The following is a 16,760-nucleotide window of genomic DNA, read 5'->3' as shown; positions in this document are numbered from 1 at the left end:
CTTGAGAAAGAAAAACGGAGCTACAGGAATCAGGCTCCCAGACTTCAGGCTATACTACAAAGCTACAGTAATCAAGACATTTATGGTGCTGGCACAAAAACAGAACTATAGATCATTGGAGCAGGATAGACAGCCCAGAGATAAACCCACGCACATATGGTCACCTTATTTTTGATAAAGGAGGCAAGAATATACGATGGAGAAAAGACAGCCTCTTCAATAAGTGGTGCTGGGAAAACTGGATAGCTACATATAAAAGAATGAAATTAGAACACTCCCTAACACCATACACAAAAATAAGCTCAAAATGGATTAAAGACATAAATGTAAGGCCAGACACTCTAAAACTCTTAGAGGAAAACATAAGAAGTACGCTGTTTGACATAAATCACAGCAAGATCCTTTTTGACCCACCTCCTAGAGAAATGGAAATAAAAACAAAAGTAAACAAATGGAACCTAATGAAACTTAAAGCTTTTGGCACAGCAAAGGAAAACATAAATAAGACCAAAAGACAACCCTCAGAATGGTAGAAAATATTTGCTAATGAAGCAACTGACAGAGGATTAATCTCCAAAATTTACAAGCAGTTCATGCAGCTCAATATCAAAAAAGCAAAAAACCCAATCCAAAAATGGGCAGAGGGCCTAAACAGACATTTCTCCAAAGTAGACATACAGATTGCCAACAAACACATGAAAGGATGCTCAGCATCACTAATTATTAGAGAAATGCAAATCAAACCTACAATGAGGTATCACCTCACACCAGTCAGAATGGCCATCATCAAAAAATCTACAAACAATAAATGCTGGAGAGGGTGTGGAGAAAAGGGAACCCTCTTGCACTGTTGGTGGGAATGTAAATCGATACAGCCACTATGGAGAACAGTGTGGAGTTTCCTTAAAAAACCAAAAGTAGAATTACCATATGACCCAGCAATCCCACTACTGGGCATATACCCTGAGAAGACCATAATTCAAAAAGAGTCATGTACCACAATGTTCATTGCAGCTCTATTTACAATAGCCAGGACATGGAAGCAACCTAAGTGTCCATCGACAGATGAATGGATAAAGAAGATGTGGCACATAGATACAATGGAATATTACTCAGCCATAAAAAGAAATGAAATTGAGTTATTTGTAGTGAGGTGGATGGACCTAGAGTTTGTCATACAGAGTGAAGTAAGTCACAAAGAGAAAAACAAATACCATATGATAACACATATATATGGAATTTAAAAAAAAAAAAAGAAAGGTTCTGAAGAACCTAGGGGCAGGACAGGAATAAAGACGCTGATGTAGAGAATGGACTTGAGGATATGGGGAGGGGGAAGGGTAAGCTGGGACGAAGTGAGAGAGTGGAATGGACATATATACACTACCAAATGTAAAATAGATATCTAGTGGGAAGCAGCCGCATAGCACAGGGAGATCAACTTGGTGCTTTGTGAGTACCTAGAGAGGTGGGATAGGGAGGGTGAGAGTGAGAAACAAGAGGGAGGAGTTATGGAGATATATGTATATGTATAGCTGATTCACTTTGTGATAAAAGCAGAAATTAGCACACCATTGTAAAGCAATTATACTCCTGTAAAGATGTTAAAAAAAATGCAAGTAAATGACAAAAAGCTACCATACATTTGAATGTTTTAATCAAATAATACTGACTATAGTGATGGTGGAAAGTATTTTTTTAAAAAAAGGAAAATTAAACTTGTAAAATAAGATAACCTGATTGAAAGATATCTAAATAAGGAGTTGGAAGTCCCAGGTTAAAGGTTTAATGCAAGTGTATGTTGGCTGTTTGATCTTTGGTAAAAGTCACTGAATACCTCCTTTGTACTGGCCACCATGATGGGCACTATGAGTACAAAGGTGAAAAAGACACAGTCTCTTCTCTGAAAAATCTTACTTAATTTTTTTTTTTTTTTTTTTTTTTTTGCGGTCCAAGGGCCTCTCACTGTTGTGGCCTCTCCCGTTGTGGAGCACAGGCTCTGGACGCGCCGGCTCAGCGGCCATGGCTCATGGGCCTAGCCATTCCGCGGCATGTGGGATCTTCCCGGACTGGGGCATGAATCCGTGTCCCCTGCATCGGCAGGCGGACTCTCAACCACTGCGCCACCAGGCAAGTCCCTTACTTAATTTTGAATCACCAAAAATATTAGAGAAATGACCTACTCCACTTACCAACGTTGATGGATTGGATTATGCTTACTTTCACTTAATAATTTCACAATATGAGTCATTTTATTATAAAATCATTGTGGTCTCACATACTTTTGAAAAATACAGTTTATTCAAGAATATGAACAATGTAATGGATATATTTGGTTACTTAATAATAATCATTTAAGTATATCATACAGATACACATGGCCAACATTTAGTGTTTTTCAGAGGGAGTGATACAGATTCTGCTTTTATTTTTGTCTCTATAGTAAAATTATTGACAAAGTAATGAATCAAAGATATATTGTTCTATAATTGTTTGCACTCATACAGTAATTCTCAGCCTCTTTTATTTTATGTTCCACCAACAGTTATATTCAATATATCTCAACAAATTAAAAAGCCGACACTTTCAGAAAAAGCCATATTTTATAAGTATTCTGTCATTATGTTTGTCATTTATTATCAGTATTACACCTGTGAAGAATTACAGTAGAAATTGCTAAGGTTTTAAAATAAGCAAAAATTATTTAGTAGTTGAGAAATGTTATTATATGGTTGAATATAAACTTTAGTACCTTAGTAGCAATAAAACACAAAGACGTTTAATGAAGAATACTGCCATAAATAGGTTTACATAAAATTCTACACCATCAGGTAGAAAAAGCAGAATAAAGATGTTGGCATCCAGAGGTCAGGTTACGTGGAAGTGAGGTCAGGGGGTGCAGAAGGACACAGATGGTCAAAAGAAATGGAGAAAGAACAGAAGTCAAGTGAATATTCCATAGTAAGCAGGGTTATTGGGAAGCTAAACAACAAAAGGCCTTGTGCATGTCGGAAGAAAGGATGAGAAGAAATTTTGTCCAAGGTAATGAATATATCAAAAGTCATAGATTCCTGGAAGCCAGGGTCAGAAGAACATATGAAGGATAACCAGTTATTGAAATTGTAATGTTAATCCTATGTCCCGTCTAAGCTCTAATAGGTTAGAGGACTTATGTCCACACCATGGTACTTGGAACCCATGGTACTTGGAACCCATGATACTTGGATGCCCAAACATATATTGTGGCTCAGTGCTTTTAAAAATATTCTAGTTTGTTAGATATTCCTAATAATTTCAATTTCATGTCTGAACTAAAATTTATTTCACTTTCTAATGTAAGAATGCCTTGCTTAAAGTTAACTCAGTCTATAAAAATCAGAATTTTAAAAGTGAGTTAGAGTTGAAATTATTCACTTTTAAAATACTAGATTTGTTTTCCTTAATTTTAAAATTATCCTTGCCTTTTCACATATTTATATTACCTGTCTAACTATATAGGCATCTGAAGTTTCGGTATTTACAAACAAACTTGGTGTTTTATTCCAGTTGTGAAATGGTAAATCTGTGTAGCTTCCACTTGTCTTTTTTATTAGTGGCTCTAGTGTTTGAGGCTATTATTTGGAACAAGGGAAAATTATGTCCCTATATAGCTCTTTAAATTGATCCCTGTCTAAAGCAAAATTGCGGATCAGTCCCTTTGCTTCTCCCCAGAGGTCTCAGCTCAAAATATGAAGAAGTTCTTTCAGGACTGAAAGAGGAAAAATGTAAAGGTCAGGCTGTATCTCTTCAGAATGTTGGCAAATCTCTTTACCAATATGCTATTTAATATACCAATACTTGTACTGAATATGCAGTGATACAGAGGGAAGTAAAAAACAGAACTGAAGGATTATAAAAAATATTTTTATACATAATAAGGAAAACATTCCTCAGCATACTAAACATTCCATTTCCCTTCATGTTATCTGTCTCTTTATCGCTTATCCTTTCTCCAGTGGTAGCTGTTTGGACTACTCAACCCAAGATCCGCAGCTTTCCATCATATTAAGTTTGAGAGCTTAAATATGGTATTCTCTTCATTTGAATCCTCAGGGTGTTCCCCTCGTTTAATAAGAGCTAGGTGGTTATCCTTTACTCCTAGAAACACTCCAGGATTGCTCTTACATTCAAATGAAACACATTGGGAGGTCTTCTCATGAAGGACAAAGAAGGCCTGTTCTGGCAATTGGTTTTCACATTTTTGTAGCTGAGGAAGACAAGAGAGAAAGTACCCAATATGTGAGTTGGAAGTACAGAGTCAACTTTACATCCCTGTATTGGAAACTAAAGGAGAATAATTATTCATAACTTGATATTTCTAGCAAGCCTGCTTACTGAGAAGGGGATGGGAGGTGGGGAAGAAATGAGCAGAGGGCCAAAGTAGGGGGATTTGATTTGATTCACTGATAGTATATTTTGAGAGACATGATGGCTTAGAATGACTGGATCTGGATGCAGTACTTCTGGATTCATATTTCTCTTTTGCCATGTAGTATCTCTGAGACCTGGACACTTTGCTTTACCTTTCAAGCCTCAGTTTTTTAGTGTAGCCAGTTTTCTAGATCGGTCAACTCCCAACTTACCCACAGATACATGAGTGATAGAAATGATTATTATTTTAAGTTATTAAGTGTTAGGGATGGTTTGTTACACAGCAAACCTAACCAATACAATAACTTCATAAGAGAGTTATTGTGAGAATTAAATGAGATAGTACTTGTAAAACCTTTAGCACACTTCTTGGTATATAATAAAGCTCAGTAGGGGTCAGCACTTATTATTGAGTAGTTATATATGCCAAACACTATTATATATACTTAGGAATGTTTTGTTAAGGGAGATGCTGATTACCATCCAGAGTTTATATTAATACCTTGCATGGCTATATTTGTTAGCTCTATATATTTATATAATTTATCTTCTATATTATACTTTAATGTTTTCTTCCTTGTGTCCACTTTGGCTTGTTTGTTCCTCAAGATGTTTATAATTCTTCATCATGACCAATATAATACTGCTATTTACTAACTGAAGAAGACAATGCAGTGAATCCTATGATTAAAATGTAGATTATTATGTTATCTATATATCTTGGCATATGGAAATGTTTATGACTCTCCCTTTAGCAGTCTCAGAGTATAAAATTAGTTTTTCAATTGCCTAAGAAAACCATATTTTACAAGGAAATACTTCCTGGAAGAACATAGTAGTTCCTACAGCCAAATAGAAAGGATTCGAGTCATTCTATATAGCAGTGCTTCTCAAACTTTAATGTACCTATGAATGTCCTGGAGATTTGTTAAAATGCTGATTTCGATTCAGTTGTGAGGGAGCCTGAAAGTCTACATTTCTAAAAAGCTCCCAGGCAATGCTGTACTGCTGGCAGAGATCAAACTTTCAGTAGCAAGGCTACACATGCCATTTCACTCCCTTCCATGTTCCAGAAGCAAGTTTTTAATCATAACTGATTTTGTTTTATGTACAATAGCACAAACAAAACTTCTTCTTCAAAGTACCCCAAATCTGCACAGATGAGTAGAGTCTGTCATGACAGTTAGGTGCATATTTCTATTACCTCCACAGAATGCTCCTTACTGTTGGCATGCAGCAAGAAATCTTTGTCTTTTGTGGGGCTCAGGTTTACCATTAACTTCCGATGATCACCACCACCTTCTTGCAATTAAAAAATGCAAATTATAAAGTTAAGAATTGTAGCTCATTTTAATTTAAATGAATTTAACACCCAGGAAAAGAGTCCAAGATGTCATATAAAATAACTATTTCATTCAATAACACATCTCTTAGAAATACTTGTACCCAGATGAAACTAAAGAGTCATTGGACAGTAAGGGGTAATTCTAAGTCCCCTTAGGAGAGAGGTTAGTTTTCTTATATACTATTAGAATACTAGTAGAATTGTGAGTCTCATGGGTATTGCTCTAGTTGTCAGCTTCCCTGTCTGCATAGAAGGCCACTGATGGTTGTCCCCCAATATCCAACTCCTCTTTTTGTGTAATAATAGAATGTTTCCCAGCCTGCCTTCTTGTAGCTAAGTGTAGCAATATGTCTAAGTTCTGAGCAATATAAGGTGAATAGAAGTGTCAGGTGCAACTTCCAGGTTGCGTCCTTAAAGGGAAATAGAACTCAAATAATACATCTGTCTTCCTCTGTCCTGCTGAATGGATATTTTCATGGTGGCAAGGAATCTTGAACCATGTGGATGTTGGCAGAGCCACAAAGAGAAAAGGAGCTGGGTGTGGGCAACCTGTTGAGCAGAACTGCCATTCCAGCCCTGGCTAAAACAGAAATAAAGTTTTGTATAACTTAAGACATTATTATTCTGAATCTCTGTTAAATGTAGCCAAACCTTTATCCTAATTATTAAACTGCAAAATGGATGAGATGGAGTATATCCGTTTAAAATCTTAGATCCAAGATTTTTACCATGAGTTTGGGCTGGAGAGAACCTTCTGAGACTGCTTTCCTTTCCCATGGCGCATTTTTGGATTTGTCTTTACCCTAAATTTAGGAATTCAAGCACTAGAGCTACCCAGCTTTCGAAATTACCTGTTTCACTTGAGGGGAATTGGGAATCATAGTAACGGAGTAACACCTTGTCTGAAAGAGAATGCAAAATTCCCTTCGGTGAGATACAATTTTATCAAATGGTTCAGTTTCAACATATATATAACATCAGAAAACATCCTCTTCTTTTATTGTATATCAATAAAAGCAAAACTTCTGTGGTTTTGAGAAAGGTCTTAAAAATGCATAAATATATTCTGAGGAATTCTCCAACAATGCTGGTATTAAAATATTTAAAATGTTGTTCATAGCACTGGTATATTCTTTTACTAGGGTTTATACTTTAGTGATACTGATAAAGCTGGAAAGACCTAGTAGATAATTTAGCGATAGCAAATATATGTGGTACCTCTTTCCACATTTCACAACAGATACCACTTCTCAATATCATCCTTCTCCCCTGATGAATCCTGAATAAGCTTTTTTTTTTTTAAACTTATTTTATTTATTTATTTTTGGCTGCTTTGGGCTTTTGTTGCTGCACGGGCTTTCTCTAGTTGTGGCGAGCAGGGGCTACCCTTCGTTGCAGTGCGCGGGTTTCTCATCGCGGTGGCCTCTCTTGCTGCAGAGCACGGGCTCTAGGCGCATGGACTTCAGTAGTTGTGGCTCGCGGGCTCTAGTGCGCAGACTCAGTAGTTGTGGCGCACAGGCTTAGTTGCTCCGTGGCATGCGGGATTCTCCCGGACCAGGGCTCGAACCCATGTCCCCTGCATTGGCAGGCAGATTCTTAACCACTGCGCCACCAGGGAAGCCCCTGAATAAGCTTCTGAATCCTCCTCAATATAGTAATATTCAAGCATCCCCTGCCAATGCATTGGAGTTAGCACATAGCATGAAATCTATTTGCTATGTCTGAGTTAATCTATTATGGTTTGGTAAATTTATTTTTTTACTTTACTAGTCATCATTATATCATTAAAGACAAAAGGAAATATTCTACCTTTCTCTTGGTCTTTTCCTAAGTCTTCAACATAGATCTCATAATTTCCATCCTCGAAAACAAAAGTAATGTATTGATTGTTGTATGTACTCAGGGAAGCAGAATGTTCTGTAACAAGTAAAAATCTTGTCATTAAGAATTCAAAAACCTTGTTTCCATGAAAAATCTTTTAGAAATAAAGAAAAGCTTTCTCAATAGGTTGTGTTTGTTTCTGCAGTTTGAGCTGCACTTTGTCCATCACTGTTGGATAGATGAAAGCCTCTGGCACAAGCTTAATGTAGCTAAAAGGCTGAGGTGTGCCACTTGAATGAGATTAAAGATGCTAGCATCCTGCATGAAGGCCATGGTAGGCCATGTTAGTGTGCTTATGGGAGGGTTTAGTGGGGAGAAAGAAGCTGGAAAAGTTATAGAGTTTGCCTGAGGAAACCTCTGCTTCCTGACTCCACATGATCTAGGGAACTATGGGCAAGAAGGGGCTGTATTTTGATAGACATGGATAAGTGAATACCCATCTGTAAAGCATGGAGTTACTCAGAGACTTTCAACAGTCCTAGAGAATGCAGATGTGAGCCTGATTCTGTCTTCTGGCTAAATAACAGTGACACTTAAAGCAGTACTCTCAATTTTTTTTTAATATACGAGCACACATAGAAAATGGTAATATTTCTACAGCATGTTGGGGTAAACTGGAGCAGATTTAGAGACTACATATATAGGTCCTGGAGGAAAAAAATCATATTTTCTTTATAGTATAGAATTATGCTAAAGAAAATAATATATAAAAAATTAAGAATATTGAATATTTGCACAAGTATGTGATATAATTTAAAACCATTTTAACAACTATTTAAAATACTTGAGTTGAAATTATATTTAAAAAATATAATAGCTCTTCTTTTTCTTTCATTGTCAAAATGTTGAAGTTCGGGGAGATAATGTGGTTTTTCCCCTAAAGGATAATGTATTTTTCTCAGGAATAATGTATATGAAATTCCAATCCATAGCAAGCATTTCAAAATAATAATGGAATGCTAACTATAGAACGCACATGCATTGTTAGAGCAACTACCCTGTACTTAGTTTGGATACCACTACATGGGCACATCAGCAACAAATGGACAGAAGTTTCTGATATATTTACATGAAACTGTAGACTTGGGTCTGCTTCCTGGAGTGGCATTTCCAAGGTCCGTGTCTTACCTCCCTCCTCATCCTCACACCACCCCTGTGACCAGTCTTACCTTTGATACTTGGAAGACCAGTTGCTGTAGTATATTTCTGGACCCTAGTTTTATCGAAGGCGAAGCTCTTCACAGACGGTCCAAGGTGTTCCAGCTCCTGACAGGCAGCAAATACCAGATGTTTCTCTTTGTACGTTTTAGCTGCAGGATAGGTGTAGGAATAAGACTGGACTGTCAGTCCTCACTCTGTGCAGACCCCTCTCCCATCTCTCCTTTGAGGATTTCCAGTCGAGGCTGCTTGCTGACAATGATGAATGACCCCAGGATTTCAGTCACCCCATGGTCTGAAGGAATCAATACCTCCTATACACTTATATCCCAATAGGGCACACCCACTGGAGTCCAGGCAAAAGAAAACTAGTCACCCATGGTCTCAACACCCAAAAGGCAACCACTATTCATTTTAGTTTACTTCCTTTAAATGAAAAAAGTAAAAAATATTGTAAATATATTTATAATTTTGTATCCTCTATTTTTACTTAATATTATAGCATAACCATTTCTCCCATGCTATTAAAAACTCTATATGCCCTTCTGAAAATGGCTAAAAAATAGTTCATCATCCTTACTCTTTTCCAGAAGGAATTTGGATGAGGAAAAAAATTATGTATCTTGATGTGGTAAGTGAAGGCAAATAGATGCCCATCATTATGTTGAAAAATTATCAGGAAATGCAGTTTCTCCTTACCTGTTCTTGGTGAATGCTTTTTGGTGGTTTCTTTCCTAAAGTAACAGGTCTTCTTTTCTATTTTAAGGCCAGAGCGTAGCTGCATAAAGACCATGGGGCAAACTTCTTCAGCCTTCTGTTGGGATTCTGAGCAATTGAAAAAATTGTGATACCATTTCATTCCATCCATCTTTATCCTTTTACAAACCCTGAGTGTACCAGACCAAGAAAGCAACTACAGGTCCACAGTATCTTATCAGAAACCTTGGGGCCAGTTGTGTTTCAAAATTCAGAGTTTATTAGATTTTAAGACTGTCATGTAGACCATATATTGTATATAACTAGAACACCCAGCAGGGACTAGGGCAGCACCTCATAATAAAAAATTAATAATTTTATAGTGAAACAGGAAAATTTACATAAAGTGAAATAAATAAAGACCTCATGTGGTTCAGGTCAGGATTTAGCTGTCAAATGAGTTCAGGTCATATTTTGCTATCAAATGAGATACAAAAAACTTTAGATCTTTAGAAAAGATTTGGTTTCAAAATTGGTTTAAGGGAGTGTGGATCTACATCCAACATATAGCAATTTTTGCCTAACTGAGGGGGAGCTCTTTGATCATATGAAATCTACAATCATTTCTACTTATCTAGAGTATACTTTTAATAATTTTGGAGAGATGACTATAGTCTATAAAGGTTATTGATACTAAAAATAGCTGACCATGTTAGGGAGCTTTCTGCCTATGTTTTCTTCTAGGAGTTTTGTGGTTTCAGGTCTTACATTTAAGTCTTTAATCCATTGGGCGTTAATTTTTGTGAGTGGTGTAGATAGGAGTTAGGTTTCATTCTTTTACATGTTATTATCCAGTTTTCCTAGCACCATTTATTGAAGAGACCATCTTTTCTCCATTAAGTATTTTTACTCCCTTGTTAAATATTAGTGTGTCTACAGTGGGCCAAGCACTGTGCTGATAATTCTACATACTGTTTCCTTTAACCCTTCACAAATAATATTGCAAGGTAGGTATTATTCTCTTTGTTTTACAGATGATGATTTGAAGTTCTTAGCATTCACGACACTTGCCCAAGGTTACAGGTCTGGTGAAAAGATGTGACTCAAGTGTGTCTAATATCAAAGCTATGCTTCCATCTACCTCCATCTAAAAAAAATGCTACACTACAACTTTAGGGAATAGCAAAATGCAAACTGAAATTAAATCAGTTGAAGTAAAAAAAATATCAGTTATTCAGTAATTCTGATTTCATTTATCCAAATAAAAATTAAAATCTCAAATAAAACATTAAATTTGTCACTTGGAAATCATAAAAAACCTTTCAAAGTCAAATAGAAAAGAAACACTTGAGTCATAGGATCTCAATTTCCAACATTATAGTAAATGAATTATCAAGCAATTTATGCAATATAGCCAAATTTCAATTATTGACAGTAATTCAGAAAATGAAAATAATTCCTTGTGATTTGAGATCCATTCTATGATTTTTTTTTATTCTCAAGAAGATTTGCCTTCCTAATATGCTTTTCAAAGTTAAGTGGAATAAACTTTTGTTAATTACTGTTTTGAATTATCTATATCTTACTTCCAATTCAGATGGGCATCTACCTTTAAGTATCTTCAACTGTCTGAACAGGGAAAGGCCATTAAATCATACTCATTCACCCTGGAAATCCCTAATATTCCTTTATAATACAGATATGTCAGCTACAGTATCTCACATTTATATAGTGCAAAGATAATTTACAAAGCTGTGCCAGAGCCAACACTGAACTTGGTCTCCTGACAACTAATTTAATACAATATGTCATTAATTGCATGTTTTGTGCTGGTCTTAGCCTGTCAATAACCAATGTTGTTTTTGGACTGGCTGTTAAAGTTCTTATTATGATTGCAAGATGACCTTCAGCAGTAACCATCAGGAAGCTGAAGAAATAAAGGTTGATTAATTATAGGATCTGTAAATTACACTGCATATCTGGGACCCCACAGAGAAGTCACAGGTAGAGAGGGTACATGGGCGTGGGGTTCTGCTTTTATTGGGGTTGAGGGTGGGAGCCTAGGATAGCGAGAGCTCACTATTTATTGGTGAATTTAAAACATAAAAGCAGGAATTTAAAGTGTGGGAAGAGAAAAAAAGAAAGTAGTCCAAGTGGCCAGTTATGAAAATCGAGCAAGATCTCCTTTTCTTTATCTAGCCTTGTGGCTGGCCATGTATTTATTTGAGATAGCCATCTTTGAAGTAGATGCCTCTTTGAAGTGGATACCTCTTTGAAGTGCATGCCTCAGCAATCAAAGCTTAAGTCGGGCACTTGCATTACAAAATAGAAAAACAAAATCCACCTGTCAGGGTTTACACTATACTGTATCACATTGTCTCTTCAGAGTTAAAAGGCATAAGATGATGCTCTAAGCATGCTCATTCCTGTATGCTTCTCATTATGTGTAGCATCCCCTGAGGTATCCCATGCCAGGTATGTCTAATATTGAGAGTGGACTCTTTGGGGAGGAGGATATGGGTCTTGGGTAGTTAGAAATGAGGGTCATAGCACTGGGGAAATATTATGGATGTAGAAAAAGAGAATTGAGGGCTAAATATGTGAATGTAAGGGCTAGCATCTAGTGAGACAAACACTAGGTATAATTCCTTGGGGGATGACTTTTTGAAGTATTTAAAATACTTTACATTGGGAGAGTTTGGAAGAAGGTATACTTTGGTATTCGGGGCAGCTGAAACTGTGGTGTGAGGGTTGTGTTCTTGGGAGGAAAGCATGAAGCTGTCATGGCCATAGGAACTCTGTAGAAGAGAGTGTTCCACTAGGATCAAAAAGCCAGCTCAAACTTATGAAAAGGTTTTTGCCATTTCCTGTGTCTCCATCCTGCTTGATATCTGAGGGCAGTGTATTTATATGGCTTTTAAGGAAATTCTCATAAGCAGTTTCATCATAGCAACTGCATGATGAAATCCCTCAGACATTTATGGTGAGTAAATGGGAATGGGCCTGGAAATCTTTTTGTAGAGCCAGACCATAGCTGACAGGAACTACAGAAGGGAATCACTTCATCTTTCATTTTTTTCCCCCAAACACTAATTTTACCAAGGTCTCTTTGCCCTGTTTACTACCTTTGACCCGTTTGTTGCATTTGACTTGGGGACCACTTCCTTCTTTGAACCCTTCTTCCCTTATTGTTGTATCAGCTGTCTCCTTGGATTCTCCTTGTTTCCCTCTGATCAGTCCATCTCTGTCTCTTTGTTAGTTCTTCCTTCTCTGCCTGATCCTAAAACGTTGGTGTTCCTGAAGGTTTTGTCCTTTGCCTTTTTTTCTCACTCTAGGCTTTCTTTCTGGGCAATCTTGCTTGCTCCAATGACTTCAGTCATCTTTTTCTATGTTGATGACTCCCCAAACTGTAACTCTACCTTTGGTCTGTCTCCTGAGCTTTATATCTGTTGCTCTTTCTCTACAGAAATTTTGATGCCACGGGGCATTTTGACTAAAGTTACCTTAAAGCATGTCTATTTCTATCTGTGTAGAGCCTTCTGAATTCTGGACATCTCTACCTGAATGACATACACATACCCCAAATGCAAATATACTCATAATAAAAAAACAACTTCTTTATCTTTTACCCCCAATATATTTCTCCATAATTCCCTATCTTTAAAAACAGTACCTCTATCTGCCGTTTTCTGCCCAATTTTTAAATCAGAAAGCTGAGAATTATCCATTTTCCCCTCTCTCTATCCTTCAGTTTATTCGGTTTACCTTACTGATTTCAATTTCTGAACGTATCTGAATTTTAGTCTTTCCATTCTGCCATCTTAGGTCAGGCCCTCATCACCAGACCCCTAAGATGAATGCAGTAGACCTCTGATCAGTTTCTATTTCTACTCTTGCCTGCTTGCTCTATCTTCACTACCACCAACATGGTCTTTCCAAAATAAAAATGTCTTGTTTTTCCTCAATTAAACATTTTCAGTTGGTTCCCTACTGTCCACAGGATAAAGTGAAAGCTCCTTCACTGTAACAGAAGATCTTCTGTGGAGAGCTGCAAACTAAAGGGGGTGATCCCTACTCAGTTCTACCTTCAACTATTGTCATGTAGGGATATGGGCCCATTTGTTGCTAGATCTTCAGATTTTTTGGGAGAAACCACACATTCAGACTTTTATGCAAAATCTCCCAATTTTTAAATGTTGTCTCAATTAAAAAACAACAGTAATACTATTCAGGCCAACTAAAATACTCCTGCTGGATGGATATGTCCCAAGGCTCCCATATTGTGACCTCTGGATAGATACATAAGGACACTGTATTTTCAGGGCAGGGAAAGGGTTGATGGATGTGGGGGAGAGGAATTAACAGAGGAGAATGGCCTGACCCTGAGGAGTAGCTTCCTAGAAACGGGGAAGGAGATGAGTTTGGGGAGAGGCTTTCCTCTAGCTCATGAAGTCCCGTACCCTGTTGGCACTAGAGGTGAAATGCCCTGGTGCTGACCAGAACTCATGTGGGACCTGACTGTATGGATACCTGTAGTGGTTGGGTATTGCATTTTATGGCTTTGTGATTGTGTAAGATCCTGCTAGCCCAGGGGAGGAGAAGGAATTAAAATGAACTTTGTTGTTTGGGGGCTCAGAGCAGTTTATTTAGAAAAATAAGATGTGACATTTCTTGCACCTTGAGTTTTGAAAAGCAGTTCATACCTGTCACACACCACACAGGTATCTGTTGAAATTTTAGCCAGGAGTGTTTAAATAATGACAATTATAGTATTAAACTGAGCCAATATTGTTGGAAGGGAAAATCTGCTAAGGAACCATAAAAATAATGCGATGAGATTTGGGATTATCTTTATCATTGTTTCTCTGAATGGTGTAAATAAGCAGTTAGGGCCACTGAACCCTGACAGGTGGGGTTACATTTTCATTTTCCATCAATGCCAGAAACTCTGATGTATATTCCAGCCTGCTCCCTCCCTCATTCCAGTATCTACATAGAGCCCACATCTCCTAGGGTACAAAGAAAATTCATTTTTTATTAAGAGGGAATTTGGGGACACAGAGTCACTTCTAATGAGTCACTGTTCCTGCAAGGAGCATTTTGACTCAGACATAAATAAAAGAACTAACTTAGCTGTGATTTCCTGGTGATTCAGAAACCGCAGTCCAGTTACTGGTTTTCCTACTTACAAAAGAAGAGCATGGGTGGGCCAGAGCCTCAGGGAGACAGAAATGATATTCTTTAACACTGCTTTCTCTTCTTGCCTAAAATGTTCAGGGAAATGCAGAAGAGCACAAAGGACAAAGATATGCCAGTCCCCACTACCATTTCTCATGCTGTATTTTCTTTCTGGTCCACCAGAGCTCTGTTAATTCTTTTGTGTTACTGTTCTCAAATGTAAAACATGAGAATAAATTTGCATAATTCTTTTCTAGGATAAGTAATTTTAAGAATCAAAGATGTTAATAGTCCTTTGATCTTAAAGGTAAGGCTACTACCTGACTTAGTTACCTTTCAACTTATTCCAAACCCTTTGAGTTTGCAATTGGACAGACTTGAGCATCATTTGGTCAATTCTGCTTTATTTGGGTCCTGGATTATGCAAATATATTTGCTTGTTATTCTCTCCTTTATCAGAAGTCTCAAGTCAAGACCACAAGCTTGATATACCAAAGGTCTTAATAAATGTTTGTTGAATAAAAGTGGGTCTGTTTAAATTTTTGTTAGGAAATCTGGGAAAAAGGTTTTGGGATTTGGTGGCAGGAAGTATGGGTAGAGAAGGAGTTAATATGAAGGGCCATAATTACGTTTATCACTATTAGCAGGTTTAAGTCATCTGAGCCACTCCTGTTCTGTGATATATCAAATAAGCAAAAGTTGGCCAGATATAGTCTGTTTAAAACCAGCACTGGGCTTCCCTGGTGACGCAATGGTTGAGAGTCCGCCTGCCGATGCAGGGGACACGGGTTCGTGCCCTGGTCCGGGAAGATCCCACATCTCACGGAGCGGCTGGGCCCGTGAGCCATGGCCGCTGAGCCTGCGCGTCCGGAGCCTGTGCTCCGCAACGGGAGAGGCCATAACAGTGAGAGGCCCACGTACCGCAAAAAACAAAACAAAACAAAACAGCACTGACTGTGTTACACATTTATGAGCCATCCCTTTCAATTTCAGCTCTTGTATTCTTAGTAGTTTTTGGTAAGGTAGAATGTATAAACATTGGAATAATAAAGATTTGGTAACAGGTAAAAAATAGTGTGTAAAACAATCAGAAAGGCTTAAGTCCTTACTTCTCAAGTTGGGAGATTTTACCAAGGCTTTGCCTGCTGAGCTGTTCATCTTTGCTGGGGAAATTTTGGTGGTTGAATACTTCATTTTAGGCTTCATTTTTCAGGCTTCTGTTGAATTAACATATAACATTAGTTCAATTGTCTCAACTTGAAAACAAACAGAAACAACTGTGGCTAACTCAGTATAAAATTGATAACATAGCCACATAGAGAAAGTAATAATTTCAGTAAAATTTGAACATCATATTCTGAATATATATCTACACTAGAAATATAGTGAGAGGACAAAAAGAACTGTAAAGAAATCTTAAACTTTACTTTCTGGGTTTGTTGTTAGTGGAAATATCTGTATTGAAATTCTGAGATTGTTTTTGCTATACTATGGGATAAAACAAATGTATTGGTGTTATAGGATTTTCACTGCAGGGAAAAGGAGATATAAATATAAAATAAAAGAAGAAGAGAAAATCCCTGTAGTGTTAAATTTGAATTAGCAATATCAGTGTGCCCATATCTTAGTTTCTACATACTTTCTCCACTAAAAGGAGCCAGGATTCTAGATCTGGGCTGGGAAAGTAGAAGTGAACATTGAGTACCTTGTTGTGCCATAAAGCAGTGAGTCATTAAAATATTAGTGAGATTGTGCCAAAAGGACACAGGAGCCCCTTTGAAGGGTCTCCTGCTGGGCAACTTTGGCATAGTTTGTGCATCAAAAAAAGTGATGGTTGCTACCTGGGCTCTTTGGTGGGGCTAATGGCAGACTCTGGGAGGGCTCACGCCAAGGAGTACTTCCCAGAACTTCTGCTGCCAGTGTCCTTGTCCCCATGGTGAGCCACAGCCTCCCCCCACCTCAGCAGGAGACCCTCCAACACTAGCAGCCATGTGGATGACAGGCTCTTGGTGCTCCAGCCATGTGTCAGAACTGTGCCTCTGAGGTGGCAGAGCCACCTCTCCACAAGAGACCTCCCAGCTCCATGTAATAT

At 37.7% G+C, this 16,760-nt stretch overlaps 2 protein-coding genes across 6 annotated transcripts in view; one reads left to right on the top strand and one right to left on the bottom strand.

Moving 5' to 3' along the window:
* The window catches only part of RANBP6 (RAN binding protein 6), a 208,272-nt gene that overhangs the window by 29,608 nt on the left and 161,904 nt on the right, over positions 1-16,760 (top strand). For 2 of the 3 annotated variants that reach the window (XM_032635177.1, XM_032635179.1), the window contains one exon: positions 1,957-2,130. The gene's annotated coding sequence lies outside the window, so the exon portion shown is untranslated. Of the gene's footprint in view, positions 1-1,956; positions 2,131-11,911; positions 11,966-16,760 lie in introns of those variants that run through there. The other variant, XM_032635178.1, reaches the window with a different exon arrangement.
* IL33 (interleukin 33) overlaps positions 2,281-16,760 on the bottom strand; it is a 28,236-nt gene continuing 13,756 nt past the window's right edge. For 2 of the 3 annotated variants that reach the window (XM_032635183.1, XM_032635185.1), the window contains exons 2-8: positions 15,778-15,885; positions 9,494-9,619; positions 8,806-8,946; positions 7,565-7,672; positions 6,607-6,657; positions 5,615-5,712; positions 2,281-4,246 (exon numbers count right to left, since the gene is read on the bottom strand). In XM_032635183.1, coding sequence (XP_032491074.1) covers positions 4,040-4,246; positions 5,615-5,712; positions 6,607-6,657; positions 7,565-7,672; positions 8,806-8,946; positions 9,494-9,619; positions 15,778-15,874 — 828 coding nt within the window. In that variant the 5' untranslated portion in view covers positions 15,875-15,885 and the 3' untranslated portion in view covers positions 2,281-4,039. The remainder of the gene's footprint in view (positions 4,247-5,614; positions 5,713-6,606; positions 6,658-7,564; positions 7,673-8,805; positions 8,947-9,493; positions 9,620-15,777; positions 15,886-16,760) is intronic. The other variant, XM_032635184.1, reaches the window with a different exon arrangement.

The sequence above is a fragment of the Phocoena sinus genome, chromosome 6 (assembly GCF_008692025.1).
Source record: "Phocoena sinus isolate mPhoSin1 chromosome 6, mPhoSin1.pri, whole genome shotgun sequence".
NCBI lineage: Eukaryota > Metazoa > Chordata > Mammalia > Artiodactyla > Phocoenidae > Phocoena > Phocoena sinus.
This window is presented reverse-complemented; position numbering and strand designations above follow the sequence as displayed.